This window comes from Morone saxatilis, unplaced genomic scaffold, assembly GCF_004916995.1.
Source record: "Morone saxatilis isolate NCDOM2014 unplaced genomic scaffold, NCSU_SB_2.0 Contig9, whole genome shotgun sequence".
NCBI classification, from domain to species: domain Eukaryota; kingdom Metazoa; phylum Chordata; class Actinopteri; family Moronidae; genus Morone; species Morone saxatilis.
Window position 1 is genome coordinate 1917082 of NW_023340268.1, and position 25827 is coordinate 1942908.

The 25827-nt window shown below is 42.9% G+C and overlaps 2 protein-coding genes across 2 annotated transcripts; both read left to right on the forward strand.

Moving 5' to 3' along the window:
* The first annotated feature begins 36 nt into the window (after positions 1-36).
* Positions 37-23754, forward strand: LOC118343123 (chromodomain-helicase-DNA-binding protein 4-like). The gene is made up of 36 exons (XM_035681877.1): positions 37-658; positions 3750-3859; positions 4524-4766; positions 7822-7940; positions 8255-8520; positions 8760-8890; positions 9010-9148; positions 10135-10304; positions 11327-11560; positions 12429-12632; positions 12710-12918; positions 13602-13733; positions 13848-13947; positions 14293-14484; positions 15816-16016; positions 16132-16269; positions 16577-16698; positions 17414-17587; positions 17723-17864; positions 17980-18111; positions 18335-18452; positions 18620-18744; positions 18912-19004; positions 19291-19429; positions 19521-19690; positions 19997-20186; positions 20786-20875; positions 21236-21327; positions 21449-21582; positions 21734-21878; positions 22116-22269; positions 22359-22459; positions 22566-22818; positions 23155-23220; positions 23390-23587; positions 23693-23754. Exons 1-36 carry the CDS (start codon positions 598-600, stop codon positions 23752-23754), a joined length of 5349 nt encoding a protein of 1782 aa, XP_035537770.1. The 5' UTR covers positions 37-597.
* On the forward strand, positions 23745-25493 carry LOC118342582 (chromodomain-helicase-DNA-binding protein 4-like). Its single transcript, XM_035681173.1, has 3 exons — positions 23745-23801; positions 24574-24706; positions 24823-25493. The coding sequence occupies exons 1-3, from the start codon at positions 23758-23760 to the stop codon at positions 25117-25119; spliced, it is 474 nt and encodes a 157-aa protein (XP_035537066.1). The 5' UTR covers positions 23745-23757; the 3' UTR covers positions 25120-25493.
* Positions 25494-25827: the final 334 nt, after the last annotated feature.

Sequence of the window (25827 nt, forward strand, 5' to 3'; positions counted from 1 at the left end):
GAGGGAGAGAAAGAGGGAGAAAGAGGGAGAGAGAGAGGGAGAAAGAGGGAGAGAAAGAGAGAAAGAGGCTCGTTTCTTTTTACTTCGTCTCAAATCTGAACCTGGCCGCCGGTCAACCTCAGCTAGCACGCATGCTAATGGCACGGAAACTACCGATAGTGTCGAGATGTCAGTGATGGAGTGAGTGAAAGAGGGAGAGAGAGAGACACACAATCTCTTTTTTTATTATTCTGTTGTTTGCCCAACTTAGAAAGCACCGGCTGAGACAGTAAAGTGAGGGTTTGCAGCCCGGGAGAAGCAGTCCATGCGGTGCAAGTGCTCCTGTCGCCTCACCGGGTTTTTGCTGTTATGAATCCTCTTTGCTGCTAAATATTCACTTCCGTTTTCTTTTTATTGTTTCTTATCTGCCCCTTCTTGTTGAAACCCGGCCGGCTGCCCTCTCCTAACCACCCAGACCGACTCCCAACTCTGGATTTACCCTACCAAGGGGGGCAAAACAACTTTTTTTTTTTTTTTTTTTAAATTCCTAGTCGGCTAAAAACGAGTTAGCCGACTAAAAACCAGAGGAAAGTTTCTTCTGTGCAGTTTCTCTCCGCTATGTCTGGAAGTGAGGAGGACCGAGATGAGTACGGAGCCCCGGAGGACCGGTTAATGCACGGTAAGACAATGCTCGGTGTGCTCGTGTTCACGCTGCAGCTTTCAGCAGATGTTTTCTGACATTGATATCGATCATGTTTCGTTAGCAGCCGCGGCTAACTACCGGGGGGAACCTAACGTTAGCTCCGTTTAGCTCCGGGGTTTTTTTTTTTTCTCCTTCCGCCGCCTCGTTTTTAAATACATAAAAACACTATTTTATTACCCACGACCACAGCCAGAGGTGGTGTCGGTCGATAGCTGCTTTGTCGTGAAGTCACGTCGACTCACCGGCGGGTTCCCGGGGCCTAACGTTAGCCAGCTACCGGTATTTTCTTTTTACGTGTCGATGACAAGATGGAGGCAGCCAGTTAGCTTGGAAGCTGGCGGATGACGTTCAGGAGCTTTCCCCCTCCTCATGGTCGGTGCGGGGGGGGGCCGGGGGGAGGAAAGTACATATAACAGCTAGTAGTGAATAAATATCTAATCTATAATCGTACCTTATCGATTATGTTGTCAGATGCGCGTTAAGTTTTTGCGGGTTTGATGCGACCGAGCGACGACTGTTTACGGTTTGTGTGTGGTTCCGCGCGGCGCACACGGCGGAGACAGTGAGAACAAATAGTCCTGTAAGTTGGCTGTAAGTGCTGAGGTCGACCCAAAAGACGGCGTTTAATTCTTCAAATGGCAGTAACGTTTTACAGATGTGACAGGTGATGTTGTGTAAACATATAGTGCTGAACAGAAACACTGCAGAGAAGATGGAGATGGGTCATTTACATTTTTGGATATAAATGCAGCTTATTATTTAATGTGATTGATCTCAGGATATCTGATCTCAAACACTGCGACTGGAAATGTATATGGATTCAACTAGATTATGTCGAGTTACAAGTAGAAGCTGCAACTGATGATTATTTTCACTATCGATTCATCTTTTTATTCTGTAAATCGTCAGAAAACAATGTCATCACAGGTGTTTTTCATCAGCCGACAGCACAAAAAGTCAGAGATAATCATTTTACAGTGATGTAAAACTAAAACACAGTGAGCCAGTGAGAACAAATAGTCCTGTAAGTTGGCTGTAAGTGCTGAGATCGACCCAAAGACGGCGTTTAATTCTTCAAATGGCATTAACGTTTTACAGATCTGACAATATCTATTGACAATATTGTGCTGAACAGAAACACTGCAGAAAAGATGGAGATGGAGGGGCGTAATTTACATTTTTGGATATAAATGCACCTTATTATTTAATGTGATTGATCTCAGGATATCTGATATCTGATCTCAAACACTGCGACTGGAGATGCATGTGGATTCAGGTAGAAGCTTGGTTTGAAACTAGATTAGGTCGAGTTACAAGTAGAAGCTGCAACTGATGATTATTTTCACTATCGATTTATCTTTTTATTCTGTAAATTGTCAGAAAACAATGTCATCACAGGTGTTTTTCATCAGCCGACAGCACAAAAAGTCAGAGATAATCATTTTTACAATGATGTAAAACAAAAAACACAGTGAACCAGTGAGAACAAATAGTCCTACGAGTTAGTTTTGGTGCTAAAATCAACTTAAAGACTGCATTTAATTCATCAAATAGCACCAACCTTTCACAGATCTGACAGGAAACGCGGTGCAATCAGAAACTCTGCTGAAATGCACTATATTGTTCTGAACAGACAATTTAATTAGATTCAGAGTTGTCATCTTATGATCTTAGACACTGCGACTGGAGATGCATATGGAGTCAGGTAGAAGCTGTGGTTTAAAACTAGATCAGGTCGAGTCACAAGTAGAGCTGCAACTAATGATTTTAACCATTGATTAATAGTCAAATCTATAAATTGTCAGGAAACAATGTCATTACAGTTTCCACAGAGTCCAAGTTGATCCTTCAGATGTTTTAGTCCAACAAAAGCCCAACATTAATTTTACAATGATATAAAAACAGAAAACACGACATGAATTTCACCATTTGTGCTTAAAAATAAAAAAGTATAATGTCAAGTTTACAAGAAACAAGTTTTAAGCGGGCCCCAAAGGTAAGATGGTGTTGTAACCTCTGTAAGATCATCTTAGACCCAAGATGCTTTCAGGAAACAGTGTTTAACATGTAGAAGACACATGGCAGTGTTAACATGGAGTCAATGTGAGCTCTCTGGGTTCCTTTACAGACAGCTCCCTCTCCTTTATATGACCTAAAAAGCTCATCACATTAAAGCCTTTTCCGTACCAGGTGCATCTTAATGGCAGCTTGCCATTTACTTTTTACCATAGCCAATTACATTAATAGGCTCTGATGCCATACCACTTCACTGTGGAGCCACTGAGGCAGCGCCAACCACTGGGCTGAGCGCTCCTCTGTCATAAGGCCTGCAGGAGGGTGTTGGAAATCATGATGACTAATCAGTTGTAAATGACAGTTTTAACCACTAGAGCAAAACTGATTTGACTCTCATCTCTTGAGGCAACGTATAAAATGGGGCAGTGATCAAAAGCAATAGCTTATCCCGTCGACTAGTCCTGGTTCTCAGGTCTCCTCCTGGTTTTTGTTCCAGCCAACTTATCATGGAGCACTTAATATCCTTTGACACCATGTGAGTGTGGTCGCATGGCAGGGGATTCATTCTCCTTCTCAAATAAAAACTTTGTTCCCTGACGTTTCCCTGAAGTGTCTGTTAGTTTGTCACCGTGGCATCCTGATATTGATCATTTGAAAATGAATACGCCCCTATCATCAATCCTTCTCACATTCAGCGATGCTGTAAAAAGCGACGGCAGTCTGTAAAAGCGATCTGAAAAGGAAAATCCTCCTGATTTAGCCTTAACTGCGTGCATAGTCATTCTGTATTTCAGTAGTTTACCAAAAATATAAAGAAGCAAATGAGAGAAACGAGAGAAAAACCTGCAGAAACCGTAAACAACAGGAACCACAGCCAAAAGTTACCAGCGCGGCGTTTGTGTTTTGTCAGATATGTGTGTGCTGATATGCACGCTATCGTCACGGCTCTCTGTTCAGTAATGTTATCACACGGCCCAAATACCCTGACACACACGGCCGCTCCTCTGCATATCTTAACCATGAGATGTCTCCGCTGCCCTGATTTCTGTAGACGAGGAGGAGGAGGAGATCTCGGAGAACGAGACTCCGAAGGTGAAGAAGAAGAAGAAGGCCAAGAAGAGCAGAGAGAGCAAGGGCAGCAAGAGGCGGTCACGCAGAGAGGTAAGGGTGTGTGTGTGTGTGTGTGTGTGTGTGGTCACTTATTGTAGCCACACCTTAAAAGTAAGAAACCTATTAGAATAAAAATAAAGAATATGAAAACTTGGAAGCTTGTCCAGATAATGTAAAAACCGCCTGAAACAGACTCTGTTAGTTGAGCTTCAGACACAATGAAAACTGAAAGACTGATGGGCTGCGGCTCTCCTTCTGCTATTGTAAAGTTTAATAGACCAAACTCTTTACTTCTTGTTCATGTTTCCTTTTTTAACACGTAGACACGTCTGACTTGTCTAATCCATTTGTATCTTCTTTCATATTTTTCCCTCCAACCATTCTTTAAATTAAACAGACGTGGTTTTCCTACTTTAGAATATCTCTGCTTTTACTTTTACCAGGACGCTGGATATTACAGGGTCCAACAAAAATCAAGAAAAAGCATGCTGAAAGTTAATACTTTCATTTTAAATATCATGTGACTTCCCTTTTTTGGAACTCAAATGAAGCATATTCCACCTTTCCTTTACAGAGTGTTTCATCTTGCAGTATTTGATGCTCTTGCGAGAGAATCTAGTTGAACCCCGGCGAGAAATCTGTTTTTTTGCTCCCATTATTCTTGAATGTTACGGTTTGAGTTTGCTGACTTTTGTCTTTGTTCTTCTTGTTCCAGGAGCTTCCCATCAGCTCCCCAGAGCCCATGGACGTGGGCGGGGTGGAGGAGGCTGAAGAAGGCGTCCCTGCCCAGCGCTCGGACAGTGAGGGCAGCGACTACACTCCAGGACGCAAAAAGAAGAAGAGAGCCAGCAGCGGCAAAGAGAAGAAGAGGAGCAGTGCCGGGGCCGACAGGAGCGCCTCCAAGAAGAAGGAGCCCGAGCCCGAGGAGGATGATGACGACGATGATGACGATGGCTCGGTGAGGAAAACCTGGAAAACCTGGTTTGGTGTTTCTCAACACGTGCATTTAAACAGCTTAGTTCTTAATAGAGAAGGAGAAGGCAGGTGGTGTTTATATTTCCTCTGGGTTGAAAAGCAGCTGACTGAGCATTTTCACCATAATCAGACATCTGAACCCTGAAAAACTGCAATGAGTTGGAGACAAAGGTTTTTGAACAAGCTGGTTGTTTCCCCAAATATAGAATGCCGAATATTTATTAGAAAATATAATAAATGTTGAATCAATCAAACTTTATCATGTCAGATTGCCGACAACAGGCAGGAATAAAAACATGACATGAGAAGTGTAGAGTAAGGAGTTTCATTTCAAAATGAATTGGAGGAACAGTGATGTCCCATTATAACATTTTGAAAAGCGGTTTGTTGCATTTAAGATCTTTTAAATCTGTAGTTGTCCAACATGGCGGCTTTTTGCAGACTGGTTTGATTCTCTGCTTGTAGGAATAATCTTGGTTGTCTCTCTTAAAGGACCGTACGAGCGTGTTTCTGTCAACTTTTATTGACTCTTCTTGATGCTTTACAGTTTTAGAGTTTCGGTGCGTTTTCCTCTTGTTCGGTGCAGCCACTTGTTCCCATACATCTCTGAAAATGAACCTGCAGACTGCTTAAACTTGCCTTATTTTTTGTCAATATAAACGTGGTTAAGCACAGATTGAATGGAAAGGTTTTCGCTGCATTGCCATTACTTAAATGTAATGTACAGAAATTACACAAATATGCTTCCTGAACTGGAAAAAAGGACAGTAAAATTCCAAAAACAGCAACAAATTTGCAAAACAATTCGCTGACGTATATGAGAATTGTGGTTAATGGGCCAAAACATGCAAAACCAGTGGCATGGTCCTTTTTTTTCAAAAGTGTGCTGTGTAACTAACTGCTAAACCAAACAACATAAAACGGTGGTACGGCACGGTGTAGTCCAAATTCTAACAACCAAATGCATTTCTTTTTTGGAATCTAACTTTATAACCGCCCTTTCTTGGCTCCATGATGAGCACCTATTGACTGTGTACCTGTAATGGAGCCGGTTTGACAAACAGAGATGTGATATGAGCAATGGTTAAACAAAGAGCTCCGTCTGCTGGACTCCAATCCCGACGGCCAATAGGGGGCCTTCTAGCTAATGACACTTATGCAAGGGGTGGTGGGGTGTGTGCAAGTGTCTGTTGTCTGGGGCGGGGAGTGTAAGGCATATATGCTGTTACCATGGTAACCTTGCCTAGCGCCACTCTGCACTGCGGCCTTGACCCTTTTCTTTTTGGTTAGATAAACACGTTTTAATTCATTGGCAGAGGCTCCCTCGATGCAGCCTGCGACTCGTTCTGTAAGACGCCCGGAGTTGGAAGCAGCTTCGGAGGAGGAGGAGGAAGGTGCAGGGTGGTGTAGTTTACATCAAAGTGGTAGTGGATGAAATTACTGCTCACCTCCTCGGGGGCCCTTTAACCTTTAGGGAATAAGCTCCGATCTACAGGAAGTTGGTTTTATTGGTCAAATATTTACAGGTAGAATAACATTTTCAGAGGAAAACCAGCAGTTTGGACTTATAGCATTATAATAGGCACACTCCAAAGTGTGTTGGATAACGACCTGATTAAGATTAATGATTGACAAAACAAATCAAGCATCTATATTTACAGTTGATTAATCGTTCCAGCTTTTAAATTGTGTGGTCTTTTTTTAATGATAGTAAACTGAATGTTTGTGGTTTTAGACTATTAGTCATACAAAACAAGCCATTTTAAGATTTATGGGGAAATGATGATCGCAAAACATTGTGATTTTTCACTATGTTCTGATATTTTATAGACCATAACCCATTAATCAAGAAATGAATTGGCGGATTAATCTATAATGAACACATTTTTCAACCTTTGTTTGCTTTGATATGAGTGACTCAAAAGCAGAAATGGAAGTTGAACAGCGGGGACCAAATTTAGAGAACATTACCAATGAACATATCCATATATTACCATTTACTCTATCAAATGTCAAAAGAAAAGACAAATTTCCATCACAATTTCCCCGACCTGGAAGTCACAATGACATGTTTTGATTGAACAAAAGCTTTGAATTGACACGTGTGAAACAGAAAAAACGTAACAAATGACTTAAATCACTTAATTCAAATGTGTCTTAAGTGTGTGGCAAGTAATTCCTGTAGACTTTATCAAATATAAATTTTTGCATCTGTTTGCTTGCTCGTTGCTAACTCCAGACCCTCTTCACCAGCCACTTAAACCTCATAACCAACCATGCCAATGTGATCTGGTAGAAACGATTAAACCACTCCAAAATGAACAAAAGTCAGTCGTTGTGTGAAGACTATTATGCCCCAGATAATGTAAGCATGTGGCGCATAATAATTTTGTATATTGTTAGGTAAAATAATGGCTGCTGCTGATGTGCAGGGAGGGAACAAAAGTGTTTTTGTAAGAGGTGGAAGGTTGGTGATGCACAAGGACACAACAGCGCTTTTTAAAAAACACTTTGGTCCCACGTGGTAGTCAGTCAGTGTGTGTGATCAGTCAGCGCAGCAGGAGCTTCTTACGTAAAAAGGTTTGTTGTGAACAATGTTCAGAAATACACTTGGCACCAGTCACCTTGTCTCTTTAGAACATATTGAATTATGGGCTGAACAGCCTTGCACATGTCTGCTCAACCAGGTTCTCCTCCACACTCTGGTTATCAGATCAATTGATCCGATTAGTATTGATAACTCCTCACTTACTGAGTTAAAGTGGTTTTGAGGAAAAAAAAGGCAGTGCAGTGGTTTTGGATTCTGATGTATGGACTGTAAATGACCTTTTTCCACTGAAGACTGTGTGTTACATCTGCTGTGTAATGTGTGAAAGACAATTGTTTTACATGCTGGTGTGATCAATAACACCATAGATGTCTTCCTGTCTTATACATTACAACTTTTTTTTAATGGCTGTTTTTATATTCATCTTTGGTTCCACATTTTCACTTGTCCGTCTGATATTAATTAAGCTATTGTTGTTTGTGTCCTGTAGGAGCCGAAGTCGTCATCCCAGCTGCTCGATGACTGGGGCATGGAGGACATCGACCATGTCTTCACTGAGGAAGACTACCGCTCTCTGACAAACTACAAGGCCTTCAGCCAATTCGTCAGGTAGATGCACACATTTGCACTCGCACACAAGCTGATAATGTGCTGGAAAAAGTGACAGTATTTAGCAAAAGCACTGGTGGATGGTACCAAAGAAATGTTCACACCTCTTTTATAAAGGCGAATGTTGCCTTGGGTTTGTGGTGCTCGCGTTTCCTACTCCTACAACCAGTTTTTGGAAGGATAATTGGGCTTAAGTTGCACTTGCACAAACCCGCACATGTGAAATACTCACTGCAGCCCTGTTTGGTTCATGCAGAAGATATATTAAAAACTTGAATCAGACCTTGTAACATTTTTATTTCCCTCACCTCCAGGCCCCTCATTGCAGCAAAGAACCCCAAGATCGCCGTGTCCAAGATGATGATGGTTCTGGGTGCCAAGTGGCGCGAGTTCAGCACCAACAACCCCCTGAGAGGAGCCGCTGCTGCCAACGCAGCCCTGGCCACCGCCAATGTACCTGCCGCCGTCGACACCATGGTGGCAGAGGTCGCCCCGGTCGCTGCAGCACCGCCTGCACCAGTAGAGCCTCAGCAGCCCCCTCCACCGCCACTACGCAAGGCCAAGACAAAGGAAGGCAAAGGTACGGAGGGGAGGAGGGGTCAGATGAAATAGCAGGACCTGAAATATCAATGCTGGGTTTGGATATCACAACCAGACATCGCAATTTTTTCTGCTGGAAGCGCACATCTCTGTCAGGGAAAGTGGCATTTTTAAGGAAACGACTTGCCTTAATATTAGTTTCTTTAGTCACCCAGTTTGTGGATCTGAGGCTGTTCTTTATTGCTCTCCTGGCTCTGACATTCTGTTTTGTGTCGGCAGGTCCCAACGCCCGCAAGAAGTCAAAGCCTGCAGCTAAACCACAAGACAAAAAGAATAACGCCAAGACTAAGAAAGTGGCTCCTCTCAAAATCAAACTGGGAGGCTTCAACAGCAAGCGGAAACGCTCATCGGTACGTTCCGTCTCTCTGTCTCTTCCTTCTCGACACACTTCACTGGGGCGCCTACGTACAGTTGAGACACATACAACAAAGTGTTTTTATATAAGAAGTTTGTCTCTCATGTTGCACAGAGCGAGGAGGATGAGCCTGACGTGGACAGTGATTTCGAGGACGGCAGCATGAACAGTGTTTCAGTCTCGGAGGGATCCAACAGCCGCAGCAGCCGCAGCAAAAAGAAGCCATCCAAGAGCAAACCCAAGAAAAAGAAAGGTACGTCTGCACACTCTGGGTGTATGAGGCTAAAATGTGCTTCTCTTCTCCCTACTGTTAATTGCCTTACATTGAAACGTTTGGTGTAACCTGTGGGAGTTGAACCCATTGCTGCGGTTGTTAGTGAGCTCTACCTGTTGAGCTGTGAATGGCTGCGAAAGGGGCTACAGATTGCAGGTTAAACACGCAGTGGTAAATGTTAATGACTGCATGCAGGGTAAAGCATTAGTCTTTGGAATGCACAACAACATGAGGAGGTGTATGCACACACACGCACACACACACACATTAGTCACTGTGACTGAGTCAGCACAGTTTGGTATATTTAGAAGGACGACATCTTGGTCTTGGTTGTTGCCTCCTGACGCATTCTCTGTAGCTGCTGTCACAAGACCGTAGCACCGCTCTGACGATGTCACGGATGAATTCAGATCGGCAACTGAAAGAGGTCAACAAGTCCTCACCGCTGCTTCAGTGTGGAAATCCTTTTAACAGCAGTTGTGGTCTTTTGTTTAGGCTCTGAGGACGTGAGGTGAAGGTTAGGGTTAGTTGCTGAACATTTAGCCCTTAAAATCTGAAAGAATACACACAGTTGTGTTTCTTTCCAACATGTCAAACACGTCATTAAGAAACTTTAAAGGTTGTAGCTTTTTAGCCCTGCATTAAAACTATACACAAAGATTTGCAAAGTTTTAGCAAATATTGAAGAATGAAATATTGAAGATCAGTTTTACCCACCAAAATGGATGTTTATATTTTCCTTGTGAAACCCTTCAGTTTCAATCTGTTGGTGTTATTGAGGAAATGTGTTGTTGAGGGGAAAAAATGACTCACTGAGTGGGTTTTTCTCTGACAAACAACATAAACAGACAGCAGTATGTCATAAATGCAGAGCCTGGATCACAGCACATATCACTTCCTGTGTCTCGGTTAAATGTGAGAATGTCAGGAGGTGTTTTGCTTAAAGTGTTTTCTCTTTGAATCAGAAGCAGAGGATGGAGACGGCTATGAAACGGACCACCAGGACTACTGTGAGGTTTGCCAGCAGGGTGGAGAAATCATCCTGTGTGACACTTGTCCCAGAGCGTACCACATGGTCTGCCTGGACCCTGACATGGAGAAAGCCCCAGAGGGCACCTGGAGCTGCCCACACTGTGTAAGCAACATGCTTAGGCTGCAGTTTTTAAATCACATGATTTATGCCTAGTCACTTAAACGAGTATGCCACTTAAAAATGATCTTTTTGAGTGTCACAAAAAGCGCCTCCTTGACCCCCGGCTGCAGTATAATCCAGTTATTTGCAGTTGATATGTTCAGTAGGTTCCAAACACGTTCTCCACAAGTCCCAAAACTAGAACAAACTACATCCAAGCGTTATCTGAAAAGAGTTGAACACTTTTTACCCTTAATTCTTGTGATTCTGACACTGATACTACTTCTTGTCTAACAGCTGTGTCTTCTTGTGTTGTATCTAATAAGTTATATGGTGTCTAAGATGTGTCGATTTATAGTTAAATACTCCTTCAGTCTCATGTCACCTCTGAAGCTGAACTCCCAAGTAGTGTATTTTGCAATTTATCACCAAAGTGATGATTTCTTTTGGATATAGTGAGCATACAGATCAACAACGGAGAGGTGGATTATGCTCCAGGAGCAGTTTGAGAAGTTCATCGGGAGTTTACTGTTGCAGGCTGACTACAGCTGTGTTCTGTGAAGGAGCAATGTGCTCCATTATCCCTTTTGTTTAAATGATATTGCGTCTCCCCACTCTCTGACATCCAGCTTTTCACTCCTAGTTTGAATGTGGCTGTTTGGATAAACATTTGATTTCTGAAACGTTGTTAGGGCTGCATTATTAATCGTAGTAGCTCTAATTTTTTAATAAAAAAAAAAAAGAAGTTATTTGTGTTGTTTTACCATATGATTCACATATCACACTTAGCGGTCGAGCTATGCTCAAGAGCAGTATTTTCAGTGGAGTATTCCTTTTAAAGCAAGTGCAAGAGTAGAAAGACAGCTATTACTTAAGAGGGTTCAGAATGGTTCCTGCAGGTCTGAGACTGTCAGATGGTCTACATGTAAGGCTATTGAAAGCTCTCAAAGGCCTATTTATTGTATCTCATTAAACACAGATCAAAAACCTTGAAAATATTTTTTTTTCCCCCCGTATAATTACAGGAGAAGGAGGGCATCCAGTGGGAGGCCAGGGAGGAGGTGTCGGAAGTCGAGGAGGACAACATCGAGACTGGAGAGATGGAGGAGGACGACCACCACATGGAGTTCTGCAGGGTGTGCAAAGACGGAGGAGAGCTCCTCTGCTGTGACTCATGCCCGTCGTCCTACCACATCCACTGCCTCAACCCGCCGCTCCCAGAGATCCCCAACGGAGAGTGGATCTGCCCCCGCTGCACGGTGAGCCTGGGGTCAAATGGGGTGATTGATGTGAAGTTTGACCTGTCAGAGTAGTGACAGCTGAGGTGAGACAACTTGCAGGGCCTGGCAAAGTTTATTCATTGATCCAGTGGATGTTTGTTGCTCTTTCTGCCAAGAGCTGCTCGATTGGAAAGGGTATTTTATTGATCCAGGTGGTAATTCTGTGCTGGTTCAGGTCAGAATGGTTTGATTAGTATTTTAAAAATTATTCCACAACAAACTCAAAAAACCGAAGCAGAGGTAGGTTAAGAGATTGTCTCTGTGTAACCAGAGAAACATGAAGCAGATTTATTTGCATCCATCTCTGGCAGCTTTGATGAATTCAGAGAGTTGTGTCCCTCTATTACTGATTAGTCAGGTAAATCCTTGAATAATGAGAAGTGTGGAAGTAGAGCTGCAGCTAACAGTTACTTTTAGAGCTGAATCAATTAGGTAAAAATCAATGATCAAAATGGAAAAATAGGGAAGATGATGTCCATCACTATTTCCCGCAGACCATGGTGATGTCTCTACATGTATTGTATTTACAGAGTACAGTTCAAAAGCCAAAGATATTTACAGCTGAATAGAGAAGCTGGAACCTGGGAATGTTCGGCATCTTTTTGATTGAAAAGGGACAAATGATCCAATTAATTTTTCTGTTGATCGACCCATTTCTGCCGTACGTGCTCTGACTGACAAGTCTGAGAAAAGTCATTGTAAATTTTGTTATGTCTAGCACACGTAACCGTAACGCCTCTTTCTTAACTGTTAACTGTTACAAGAGTCTAGGAGTCTTTTGAGCAGACCTGAGATCAAAAGGAAAAGGTAAACACTGTAATATTTTTTTCTTTTGCTTGCCCGGCAGTGTCCACCTATGAAGGGGAAGGTCCAGAAGATCCTGACATGGCGGTGGGGCGACCCTCCTGCCCCCACACCAGTCCCACGCCCTCCAGACCTTCCGGCCGATTCCCCAGATCCCGCCCCGCTGGCAGGGCGGCCGGAAAGGGAGTTCTTCGCCAAGTGGTCCGCCATGTCGTACTGGCACTGCTCCTGGGTCACAGAGCTCCAGGTTTGTGGAATTAAAACACACAAGTATACATGAGAAGAAATTTCCTCTCTAACCATCTTCCTCTTTCTCCCCTGTAGCTTGAGCTCCATTGCCAGGTGATGTTCAGAAACTATCAGAGGAAGAACGACATGGACGATCCGCCACCTATTGACTTTGGCGAAGGCGAGGAGGACAAGAGCGTCAAGAGGAAAAACAAGGACCCCATGTACGCACAGCTGGAGGAGAAATATCTCCGCTTTGGAATCAAGTTTGAGTGGCTGATGATCCACCGCATCCTCAACCACAGGTCAGCACACACTCGTCTTACAGTTGAGATTTGTTGCTACAACTTTACTTGTTAGAAAGGTTTATAGTCATTGCTTTTAAAATATGACAATGCATTGGCTGCATTAATGTGTATCTTTTTTTATTTTACCAATAATAAAGTAACAGCCCACCCAAAATAAAGTTGATTCAGAATAAAATGTCCAATCTTAAAACGAGTTTTTCAAAACCACTTCATAAAATGTTCCTAGCTACTTTCTATTTGTACAATCAAAAAAGCCTTTTTTTGCTTGTAAGATGTTCCCTTGGGAAGATGTGCCACTCAATCTAATTTCTCTGTCCTTTCTTTCATTTAATTGCTTATATAACCAATTTATTTTAAAAGGATATTCTTCTGAGTTTGGCCTATCCCCGTTTGTTAAGAGTCCGGGCCAGAATGATGTTTCTTTCCCATCTTTTAGGAAGTTTTTATTACATCTTTCATTCAATTTAAGGAACATTATATTCTACATCGACAACACATTACTATATTCCCAGGAATGGTACATTTATTAAACAGGAATTTTACCACTGGCTTTTATCTAACACTCCTTACAATACAACATATATCTACTTCGATGTGTAATATTTTAGATATTGTTGTCAAACTTTATTCCTCTCGCAAGGCAAATATGAAAACTTGAAGTAAATTTTTCTGTTTTCCAGTGTGGACAGGAAGAACAACGTCCACTACCTGATCAAGTGGAGAGAGCTGGCGTACGACCAGGCGACCTGGGAGGCCGAGGACATGGACGTACCTGACTTTGACACCTACAAGGTGCAGTACTGGAACCACAGGTAAGACGAAGACACAGGACAAGACCTTTAGACACAGATGCACCATAATATACACTATAAGATACACTGTCAACCAAAATCTACTGCTTTGCTAACTGTGTATGTCTGCTTCAGAGAGCTGATGATGGGAGAGGAGGGGAAACCCGGGAAGAAGATCAAAGTGAAAGGAAGAGTGAAGCGACCTGACAGACCTCCAGAGAACCCCGTGGTAGATGTAAGTCCACAGAAGGGATATTAAAATTAAAAAATTAAAATTAATTAAAAAAATTCCTTTTTAAGACTCACAGAGGAGCAGATCTTTACCAAAGATTTAGATTAATAAATTCGGCCCAGAACTATATTTCTTCTGGTTAACAACATCATTTAGAGTTTGAGACATTGAATCTCTTTAAAACCCAAACTGAGGACATTAATCACTTAAGACAGTTTATTAAATTTAATTTTTACTGCAGATTTGATGTGGCCAGTCTATGAAAAACTCCACCACTTTAACTCTACTAAATCCAGCTGTTCTTTTAAGCCTAATATTGACAGCACTTGTCTCTCCCCTCTCCCTCAGCCTACTATAAAGTTCGAGCGTCAGCCAGAGTACCTGGACAGCACGGGGGGGACGCTGCATCCCTACCAGCTGGAGGGACTCAACTGGCTGCGCTTCTCCTGGGCTCAAGGCACCGACACCATCCTGGCTGACGAGATGGGTTTGGGAAAGACGGTTCAGACCGCCGTCTTCCTCTACTCGCTCTATAAAGAGGTGGGTGGCTGTGAGATACAGGGTTGTGTTTGTCTGTTGTTAAGACGTGTGTTACAGTCCCTCTGAGGCCCCGCACACTGGAACTGTATACGCTGCGTTTTGTGGTAAAATGCTTTTGGTGTGCTTCTTCTCAGCCGGTTTGTTGGAAACATGAGCTCAGCACACAAAGTTGAAGTGAGTTTTGACTTAGAAGTTTGTCCTCTTCATGAGGTTTTATTAAATTTGTTTCAGATTTAGTTTAAAGCCAATTAATTTGACCTTTTTTAATACCATTTTGGCTCAGCAGTAATGGCTTTGCCTCCCTGTAGCTGTCTCTAGGTAGCTGTCGTCCTATTGGCCAGGAGCCATCCAGCCATTTTGTATAAGTCAGGTGAAATCTGACGACATTAAGTTCGATCTCAAGCTGTAAACATTCAGACACTGATCACGTGTGCAGCTGCTGCCACCTAAGGGTGGGAGGCCAGAATACACTTCCTGCCAGAGCAGCAGGACATCTTGTAGCTTTCTCAAATGTCATGTGATTTTATTTTTAAACTACAGATGTTTTTATCTTATCACACTGAATTTACCAGTCTCTCTACAATGTTTTGTTTCGTTTTTTTAATCTAGGAAGTTCAGAACTAGGGGAGATGCTGTGTTACAAATGACTTGAATTCATGATACAAGATCTGAATGTTTGAGATTTTAGTCTGTTATTAGTAAAACTTAGATAAATTGAATCTGAAACTATTGTGTGACCAAAGGTTTGGTCTGATTATTTTTGATTAATTAATTGTTAATTTTCGCTTAATTGGCAATTATAACCTGAAGGTTTAACATGATTAAGGATCCAGTCTGTAAAATATTTCTTTCCTTCTAAGAACATGAATGAGCATTTTTGGAGTAATTATTGGAACCATAAAGTTTGTTCTGAGCCACCAATATTTTCAAATGTAGATGTCAATGTGATCAAAAGGCTAATATCTTATTTTGGAAGATAAATGTGCAAATTGGGATTTTTAATGATGATTTTTTTTTTTTATCTTTTATTTTTCCCTTCATTCGTTAATTTCTGCTCCTAATTTCAGTTGACATTAGTTTGAAACGAGTAACAGAGTTGGTTGCTTGCTCTTGATTTTGTTGCCAAGAGTCAGCTGCGAAAGGAAATTGAGATCACAGTTGAATGTACAGTAACGTGTCCTGTGACAGTGATGCTAACTTGTACTAGCATTATTGCATAATGACGCATTGGGCACCGATCCTTTACGTTTAGTGCAAAAGTCCAGTTGCTGGACAAACACACAACCACTGGTAAGTAGTTCATGTTATGGACTAACTCTCTGCACCTCCAGGGCCACTCTAAGGGACCGTTCCTGGTTAGCGCCCCGCTCTCCACCATCATCAACTGGGAGAGAGAGTTTGAGATGTGGGCTCCCGACATGTACGTGGTGACCTACGTCGGCGACAAAGACAGCAGAGCCGTCATCAGAGAGAACGAGTTCTCCTTCGAGGACAACGCCATCCGAGGAGGAAAGAAGGCCTCCAGGATGAAGGTGAGAGGAGGCGGAATTGAAGTCATAGATAAAAGTCCAGATAAATCAAGTAATGTTTTGGAGTTGGGTTGAAACTCTTAGTTTTAACATCTTTTGTGTTAATATCCACCAACAGAAAGATTCGTCAATCAAGTTCCACGTCCTGCTGACCTCCTACGAGCTGATCACCATCGACATGGCGATCCTGGGCTCCATAGACTGGGCCTGCCTGGTGGTGGACGAGGCCCACAGATTGAAAAACAACCAGTCCAAGGTGAGATAAGGATACATTTTCATTAAACTGTCCCTGAATGAGAGGATAAAGAATCCAGGTGCAGTAATGAAGATAGTAATTGTTAGCTGTAATTGCTACACCAAGTTTCCGAGCAGGAAATAGATTTTACTACTTTATGATTCAGAAGTTCTACCATCTGAATGATTACTGTTTGTTTTTCTGAAGCTATTTCTTGTGAACAGCTGGAATGAAACACTCTGAACTGGAAGCATGTACAGGCAGCTGTCACTGAAGTTTAACTGATTTACTGGTGTAAACTTGTCGTTCTTTGTTTCCCCTGCTGTAGTTTTTCCGGGTATTGAACAACTACCCTCTGCAACACAAACTGCTGCTGACTGGAACTCCTCTGCAGAACAACCTGGAGGAGCTTTTCCACCTGCTCAACTTCCTCACACCGGAGAGGTTCAGGTAGGCTCCAGACTCTGTTGTATTAGATATTCCTTTTTTTCCCCAGAGGAGTTGTGCTATTTTTCAGGCACTGAAGTGTCTATATCATAATAAATGCTAATTAATTGCAAAATTTGCGTTTGCGACCTTTTTAGAGCCCGACTGATATGGGACTTTTGAGAGGGAGGAAAATTCAGATTACTGATCTGACAGCTAATGTAATTTATTTTTGAGCTTATCTATGACTATGCAATGGTACTCATGGGGCTACTTTCTTGAACAGATATAGTCGTCTTAATATTCTTGTAACCCCTCTTCACAGTTTGCACCGCTGTCCTTCTCAAATTGTTCTATTTGAACACTTAAAAAGAGGGGAAAAGCAAAGATTATAAGAGAATCTACAGAAATAATCCTAATCAGAAATGCTGTTTAGCTGTCGGCTGTTCTCCTAATACATAGACACTAATTTAAAGCAACTTTGAGAGTTCAATGAAAACATTTTTGTTTGTGTGCATGAATGTTAAACTATTACATCAAAAAATGTACTGTACTGTGTACTTAAAGAAATTAGTTGCTGGAGCACAAGCGGTTTAATGTTGATGAGTAATGTTTGTCTTTTATTAAATCAGCAGTGGAAGGCAGGTGGCCTGTAGTCCACATCTGCTGAGGTTTTGGAGATTACACAAAAACAAAAACATTGACAGCAGCTGGCTTGTTTGTGCCTTTCTGTCTGCAGTAAACTGGAGATCTTCCTGGAGGAGTTCGCCGACATCGCAAAGGAGGACCAGATCAAGAAGCTGCACGACATGCTGGGTCCGCACATGCTCAGGAGGCTGAAGGCTGACGTCTTCAAACACATGCCCTCCAAGACAGAGCTCATCGTCAGAGTGGAGCTCAGCCCCATGCAGAAGTGAGTCGGTCGTGCTTTTCTTTTTTAGATGTTGATCCCTCAAAAAGGTCAGACTTGTGTACAAATGGAGAAGTAAGTTTGAAAACAAGGAAGCTTAAAAAGAAAAGGGTAAATGTGTTTATCCTCTGTGTGCAGGAAGTACTACAAATTCATCCTGACGAAAAACTTTGAGGCTCTGAACACCAAAGGAGGAGGAAACCAGGTCTCTCTGCTCAACGTCGTCATGGATCTTAAGAAATGCTGTAACCACCCCTACCTCTTCCCCGCGGCTGCTATTGTAAGACCGTAGATCATTTGAGTGAACTGTTGAGCAATTTATATTGGCTATAACTTTCTCTGCAGTCATTTCAGTGTTTACAAAACCTAAACATTTTATTGGTCACTCTAAACAGGAAGCTCCAAAGATGCCCAACGGGATGTATGATGGCAGCGCTCTCACAAAGGCTGCTGGGAAACTACTGTTACTGCAGAAGATGATGAGGAAGCTGAAGAATGGAGGACACAGAGTGCTCGTCTTCTCTCAGGTAAGACACGACTTGACTCTTAGTATTGACTCAGAAAACCTGTACATGTCCTCTCCTGTATATTCTGTCTGGAGAAAAGGGGGGGACATGGTCTCTACAGTTCTGACTCTGCAACTTGAAAAAGCCTTGAAGTATTTGCAAATGGAGCCGAGAAGAGAGCTTTAAAAGCCAGAAATACCATCAGCTTTTCCTAACGAGCCATCTCCTCTGCGTTTTGCTGCAGATGACCAAGATGTTGGACTTGCTCGAGGACTTCCTGGAGAACGAGGGCTACAAGTACGAGAGGATTGATGGAGGGATCACTGGAGGCATGAGACAAGAAGCTATTGATCGCTTCAATGGTGAGACTGAGATCACAAACTCCACCTTTTGTTTTCTTTTGTGGTGATTCCGTAATCTTTCTTTGGACAGTGTTAATCACTTTTTAGTTAATCTGTTATTAAAGTTCAAAATTTAAGTCCATTTAAACAATATGTAAAGTGAAAGTTTCCTCGATTTCTTCCCTCAGCTCCTGGAGCTCAGCAGTTTGCCTTCCTGCTGTCAACGAGGGCTGGAGGTCTGGGTATCAACCTGGCCACCGCCGACACTGTCATCATCTACGACTCTGACTGGAACCCCCACAACGACATCCAGGTACAGCAGGATCACTGCTACTCCTATTCTGGTGTTTTTTATTAATGATAATAAAGTGCAGCTGAAGGCACAAGTTGTATGTGAGCATGAGAAACTCATTGAAACTGCTGTTTATTTAGCTTGTTGAAAGGTTGTCTGTATTTTAACTCCTCTTCCTCTGTGTCCAGGCCTTCAGCAGAGCTCATCGTATCGGTCAGAACAAGAAGGTGATGATCTACCGCTTCGTCACCAAGGCCTCTGTAGAGGAGAGGATTACTCAGGTAAACAGGACAGGTGCAATACTAAACAGCTGCTTAGATCTGGATACTGCATGACCAGAGAGGAACAATACATTTTGTGAGAACTTGTATTTTACTTTATAATTGTACTACCAGACTGGGTAAAAAACCTTGAAACATCGGCCCTGAGCTATGTACACAAAGCAAAACTGATTTGTGATAAATATTTGAGGAAGAAACTGTCACATTTTAGATCTTTTCTTACCTGACACATTAACAAATCACCCTCTTTCTCCTGTGCTCCCTCCATCTTTCCTCCCCTGTCCAGGTTGCCAAGAAAAAGATGATGTTGACTCACTTGGTGGTCCGACCTGGTCTCGGATCCAAGACGGGCTCCATGTCCAAACAGGAACTGGACGACATCCTCAAATTTGGAACAGAGGAGCTCTTCAAGGATGAGACAGAAGGTGAGAGTTGAAACAGTGCAGATGTGCAGGAGCTGAGAGCCTCGGTGGGACTGAAGAAGTGAGATATATTTGAACTGATGTTTGTGTTCAGGTGAGAACAGGGAGGAGGACAGCAGCATCATTCACTACGATGACAAGGCCATCGACCGTCTGCTGGACAGGAACCAGGACGCCACAGACGACACGGAGCTGCAGAGCATGAACGAGTACCTGAGCTCCTTCAAGGTGGCTCAGTATGTGGTCAAAGACGAGGAGGAAGAGGTGAGCCCCTGCGGATATGTGGAGTGAGGATGAAGAGTGCAAATCAGTCATTCCTTAATGTAGGAAGTCTGTTTCACAGTAGTGAGCCACACTCAAATTATAAATGCTTTTATATTTTAAACATCTGGACTCTGTCAGCTCTTTTCTTATATGACTGATGGTCCTGATGATGTATTTGTTTGACATAAAGAACAAAAACAGATGTAACAGAACTAATAACAGCATTTGAAAGGCCGGCGCTCTCTGGGAAATGTTAGTATAGTTCGTAAACACTCAGCGTTTCTCCATCTTTTCTCCTTGGCTCAGGAGGAGGAGGTGCAGCGAGAGATCATCAAGCAGGAGGAGAGTGTAGACCCAGATTACTGGGAGAAGCTGCTGCGTCACCATTATGAGCAGCAGCAAGAAGACCTTGCCCGCAACCTGGGCAAAGGCAAACGTATTCGCAAACAGGTCAACTACAACGACGGCTCTCAAGAAGACAGAGGTACGAGGAGAGGTGATATTCGCTTTAATCTTCAAAAATACATTTTGTAAAGTGTTTGGACAATGCTTCGTCACAAGAAAAGGCAGCGTGGGGGACACTTGCATACACATTGACATTCAACCTTCCAGGTTGCATAATGGGAGGCAAAAATAGCCAACTTTCAGGTTGGAGAATGTGCTGACCTTGCATCTCCCTGCTGGTGTTCTCATAAAGACTTTCAGCATATAGGTTATTATCTCTTTTGTTTACATGCACGTTAGGAACTGCATTAAGCCAAAAACTCCTTTTTAGGGTTGAAATTTAATAGTGGAGTGAAGTTACAGAACTACTACCTAAATAAAGAGATGGTAGAAAGAGGACACACATTATTTAGAGCTTTCCAAAGAAGGCTTGTTAACTTTGTGCAGTGAAACCAAATTACCCTAATTGAACTTTTTCATAGTTGTCTTTGCTGCAGATTTAATTCGGGGTTTTTTAATCACACTAAACTACAGTCACACTAGGACACATATGTTCCAACTGCCATGACGGTTCAACAAGCACTTGTGACGAAATAGCTCTTGTTGAAGTTTGGACTGTAAATTAAAAATCTATTTTTTTTTCTCTCATAGCTGATTGGCAGGATGACCAGTCTGACGGCCAATCAGATTACTCTGTGGCGTCTGAGGAGGGAGACGAGGACTTTGATGAGCGAACAGAAGGTAAGAACCGTTAAGTGTTTGTCTGTAGAGGTAAAGAGCATTGAACAGTATTGATCTTAAGCTAATGTTGGTTTTATAAAACATAAATTTTCTTCTGCACCAGAGGTTAAGTAGCTCCAACCTCTCATGATTCTTTAATTATTGTATATACAGGATAAAATTAGGAAAGGTAACGGTCCCTCATTTGCTCCTAAACCATAAAGAGAGCTAATAAACAACAACTCCTATAAAGAAGCAGTAAAAGGACCTGCTGTATTACATGTTTATTCTCATATAGATATAATTGATGCAGCACACCTGCCTCCCTGCAGAGCAGCTGTTATCATCTGTATAACCACCACATCTGTTTCCTCTCTGCAGCCAACTCTCGCAGGCCGAACAGGAAGGGCCTGAGGAATGACAAAGACAAACCGCTGCCCCCCCTGCTGGCCAGGGTGGGAGGCAACATCGAGGTGAGCAGCTCAGCGCTCGCCTGGGATTGTTTGTTATCCCTCCTTCAAACAGCTGCGTTGGATTTTTCATGGTTCCAAAGTATTGTAGTGTTTTTGTAAATGAGCGCTCTCTGTGTCCCAGGTGTTGGGTTTCAACTCTCGGCAGAGGAAGGCCTTCCTGAACGCAGTGATGCGTTATGGGATGCCTCCCCAAGATGCCTTCACCACCCAGTGGCTGGTCCGAGACCTTCGAGGGAAGTCTGAGAAAGAGTTCAAGTAAGAAACGCAAAAATGCATTAAACAGCCTCTTTTTAAATTCTTCAAGATGTTTAAAATACGTGAAATTGTATTTGTTGGGAGAGAATATGAATATCTAAGGAGAGGCATGTCCTTCATCAACCCTTCTCTCTCTCTCTCTCTCTTTCAGGGCCTACGTCTCTCTGTTTATGCGTCACCTCTGCGAGCCCGGAGCCGACGGGGCCGAGACATTCGCAGACGGCGTCCCCAGAGAAGGGTTGTCACGGCAACACGTCCTCACCCGTATCGGTGTTATGTCACTTATTCGCAAGAAGGTAACAAACGCTGCTTTGTCATTTTTACTTTGTCTCACTTCAAACCTAACTCCTGTTGTTAGAATGAGAGAGAGAACGCAATGACGACAGTAAAAGGCGGAATAAAGAAGCTGCTGGTCGTCTTTAAACAAAACTATTAGAGAAATTCATTGATAATAAAATTAAGAAACCGTGATTTGCTGCCGTAGTGCCACTCTGAGGTAACTAACTGAGGTCTGTGCTCTTGGTGTTTTCCAGGTTCAGGAGTTCGAGCATGTGAACGGTCAGTGGTCAATGCCCTGGATGGCCGAGCTGGAGGAGAGCAAGAAGGCCGCAGTTCAGCCCGACTCGCCGGGAAAAACCCCGTCCACCGGCACCCCCGCCGACACACAGCCCAACACACCTGCTCCAGGTAACGCACGCACACACACTCACTGCTCTTTTTATAGTGACTTTACAAAGTTAAAACAACATAATGAATGAATCTGTTTGTCTTTGTAGTTGACGACTCCTCCTTGAAGAATGACGAGGCAGAGAAGGAAGTGAAGAAAGAGGGCGAGGCGGAGAAGAACGGCAAAGAGCCCGCAAAGGCCAGCAACGAGGTAAAGACACAATGATGTGTTTGAGTGACGTAACTAAAAGTAAGATCTTTTCATTATGCATTTATTTTTCCAAGATGTTTGACGAAATCGGAATGTTTCCCTCCAGGTGATCGCCATCCCAGACGACGACGAGAAGAGTCCGCCAGCGGAGCCGGAGAGCAAGAAGAACGGGGAGGAGCCGATGGAGACGGACAAACCGAGCAACGGAGAAGCAGAGACCGTTAAAGAGACGGAGGGCGAGAAAGAGAAGGAGGGAGAGGGAGAGAAGAAGAGTCCAGAGGGAGGAGAGGAGACAAAGTCTCCTTCAGAGGCCAAGACGGAGGGGTCAGAAGTCAAATCTGAGGACTCTGAGGTCAAAGGTAAAACAGTTTGTTCTGTTTTTACTACTTCCAGAAATCAGTAAGCTCAGCAACTAATTATTCTGTATTTAAAGCAAAAGCACAACCGCATCAAACGGGTATAGCAGCCAGTGTTGGCTGAATTTCAACAGAACATATTTTTTAAACTTGCACATCTCTTCAAGTGTTGTGCTCGCTCTCTCACTTTCCAAACATATTTTATATGAAGTTTAGGATTCACGTCTCCAGACTGAGTCACAGAAAGTGTGATTCTGCAGTCTGAGTGAAACCTGCTAAAGTCCCTGTTGTCTTTATTTGGTCCTTAATGTTTCCTCTCTGTTTCCGTCTGTTTTGCAGCAGAAGAAAAGAAAGAAGAAAAGACAGAAAAGATGGACACCACTTCTCCTGCTGACGAAAAGAAAGGTACCAAACCCCGCACTCTTGTTTTTCTTTTTAAATATTTCCCACTGGACAGCGTAGTAAAGGACATAACTGCAGTATAGTTGAGTATCATTCTCAGGTTAATCCCCTAATGTCTTCACGTCCTGTCGCCTGTCGTCGTTAATTGTCTCCTTTCACCCTCCTGCTGCAGATCTGAAGGAGGAGAAGGAGGCTCAGAAGCCGGAGGATGCGACCAAACTGCAGAACGGAGACAGCAGCAAGGAGAGTGGCGCCTCAGTGGCCGCCGCCACTACCGCCACCGCTACTGCCACTACCGGAGCAGCCAGCGAGGAGAAGAAGAAGGCAAAGACCAGATTCATGTTCAACATCGCAGACGGAGGATTCACAGGTACACACACACACACACACACGCTTTATTTCCCCTCCCTGGTCTTCTCTCTTCTCTTTTCGCTTTAGTTTCGTGTCTTTTGAGCCTTGTCTGCCCTCTTTCCAGAGCTGCACTCGCTGTGCAGAAACGAAGAGCAGGGCAGCCACAGTCACCAAAGAAACCTTTGAGCGATGTGCCGTCGCCATGACTACTGGCTGCTGGCTGGAATCATACAGTATCCTTTAAAATTGACACACAGACCCTGTTAAATGCTGATGTGTGATTGCTGTCTTCTTCTCACATTAGAGCTGAAATGATTAGTTGACTAATCAGTTATTTTGTTGTCACAATATTTAAAATCTGGTTCTTAAATATGAATATTTGCTATTTTTTTGGCCACCTTAATACAAAGTTGAAGGGGGCTAGCTAAACTTGGGTTTTGGGATGTTAGCTGTTATTATTATTGCCAGTATGAAGCACAGCACACCAAGGCCAGGCTGCATTCTCAGTCCTGTTTCTTCTTTTATGGCTTTCTGTAATGAGAGTGAGGTGTTTGTGTGGATTAAGAATTATTTATTTTGATCAGTTCAAAGGACCTTTCAAGGATTGAAAGGAAGTTATCAAGCCAGGCTGTGCAGTGAGTGACCTTTTAAAAAAAAAGAGAAGACAGTTAAAGTGTGTAACATTTAAGAGGATCCGTCACTGTAGCCCAGAATGTCTACAGTAGCCCAGAGTAGACAAACCAAACACTGGTTCTAGATGAGACTTTTTTCATGAGTTTAGCGGTCGGTGTAGTTTCTCCCACACGCTTGGCAGGCTGAGCTGCACTCAAATGGTTGCAATCTGCAACTTCACTGGCTAGATGACTCTTACACACTGGTCCTATAAATTAAATGTTTACATTAGTTAGTTATCTATACACAATGTTCATTATTTATTGTCCTTCAAACATGCACAACACAACACAAGACAATAATGTTGTTACACTTGACCTCGGCATCTCTCAGACACGGCTATGCTCGTTGGCAGGATGTGCAGAACGATGTGAGGTTTGCCATCCTCAATGAGCCTTTCAAAGGGGAGATGAGCAGAGGAAACTTCCTGGAGATCAAGAACAAGTTTCTTGCCCGCAGGTTCAAGGTGAATTGAGCGTGCTCACTGTTACCACGTTTCCCCGATGTGTGTGTGTGTGTTTATGTCTGTCTGTGTTTCTGTCATATCTCACTGTTGAGCATGTTGTTTGGTTTCCTGTACAGTTATTGGAGCAGGCGTTGGTGATTGAGGAGCAGTTGCGCAGGGCGGCTTACCTGAACATGACAGAGGACCCGGCCCACCCCTCTATGGCCCTCAACACTCGCTTCAGTGAGGTTGAGTGTCTCGCCGAGTCCCACCAGCACCTCAGCAAGGAGTCCATGTCTGGAAACAAGCCTGCCAATGCAGTTCTGCATAAAGGTAAATCAAATGAAAGATTAAAAGAGATAGGTATAGTGAGGGTTCTCATGGACATGGAAAATATAGTAATTCTTCATCTTCATCAAGTCATCTTACAGTAATGTTCCTTTAGCATGAACTATAACAGTTTGTTGTGTCTGAGCAACAGTTTCCACACCTGTAACAAGCATCTGAATATGAAGAGCGTGTGTGTGAGAGAGGATGTAGTGTTGGCCGTTACTGTGGTAGTATCAGGAAAGTATTTAAATCACTAAAAAGTACTTCCCTAAGTATTGCTGCTAACGTAACCAGCAACAAACATCAGGTGCAACACTGTGGTTATTGATACAGCAGCTTCTATATTTGAACAAACAAAGCTTTTCATTACCTCTTCAGGAAATAACACTGCAACCACCCAGTCCATCTTTGAGGTTATAGAGATGACAAAGGGTGTGACTAACAGTTATTCTTTGAGAGAGGGGATGACACGCAGCAAAGGGCCGCAGGTCAGAATCGAACCCTGGGCAGCTGCAGGAAGGGCTTAGCCTCGGTACATGGGTCGCCAGCTCTACCCACTGAGCTAACCGGGCGCCCCTGATTCTGATTTCTGATGTTTATTTTACTTGGGAAATAAAGCAAAATGGTCAAATTCCAATTGTTTTCTAATGTTACAGGAAAAGCGTATTGTATGTAACATTTCTAAACTTTCAAACTTTTTATTGATAATACTGTACTGTAAGGACGCTTTTTCCTTTTCTATGCCCAATTGAATTGAGAATTGTTTTCCTTTGCATAGTATCCTATGAATACACTGTAGACTTATGTAACAC

What these genes read in the sequence shown, in the direction of transcription:
- LOC118343123 (XM_035681877.1), top strand. Translation starts at nt 598, where the DNA reads ATGTCTGGAAGTGAGGAGGACCGAGATGAGTACGGAGCCCCGGAGGAC. An exon ending in AGAAGGCCTCCAGGATGAAG is followed by an intron (nt 16,017 to 16,131) that starts GTGAGAGGAGGC and finishes ATCCACCAACAG; the next exon opens with AAAGATTCGTCAATCAAGTT. An exon ending in AAGTCTGAGAAAGAGTTCAA is followed by an intron (nt 21,583 to 21,733) that starts GTAAGAAACGCA and finishes TCTCTCTTTCAG; the next exon opens with GGCCTACGTCTCTCTGTTTA.
- LOC118342582 (XM_035681173.1), top strand. Translation starts at nt 23,758, where the DNA reads ATGTGCCGTCGCCATGACTACTGGCTGCTGGCTGGAATCATACA. An exon ending in CTGCTGGCTGGAATCATACA is followed by an intron (nt 23,802 to 24,573) that starts GTATCCTTTAAA and finishes GGCATCTCTCAG; the next exon opens with ACACGGCTATGCTCGTTGGC. An exon ending in TTCTTGCCCGCAGGTTCAAG is followed by an intron (nt 24,707 to 24,822) that starts GTGAATTGAGCG and finishes TTTCCTGTACAG; the next exon opens with TTATTGGAGCAGGCGTTGGT.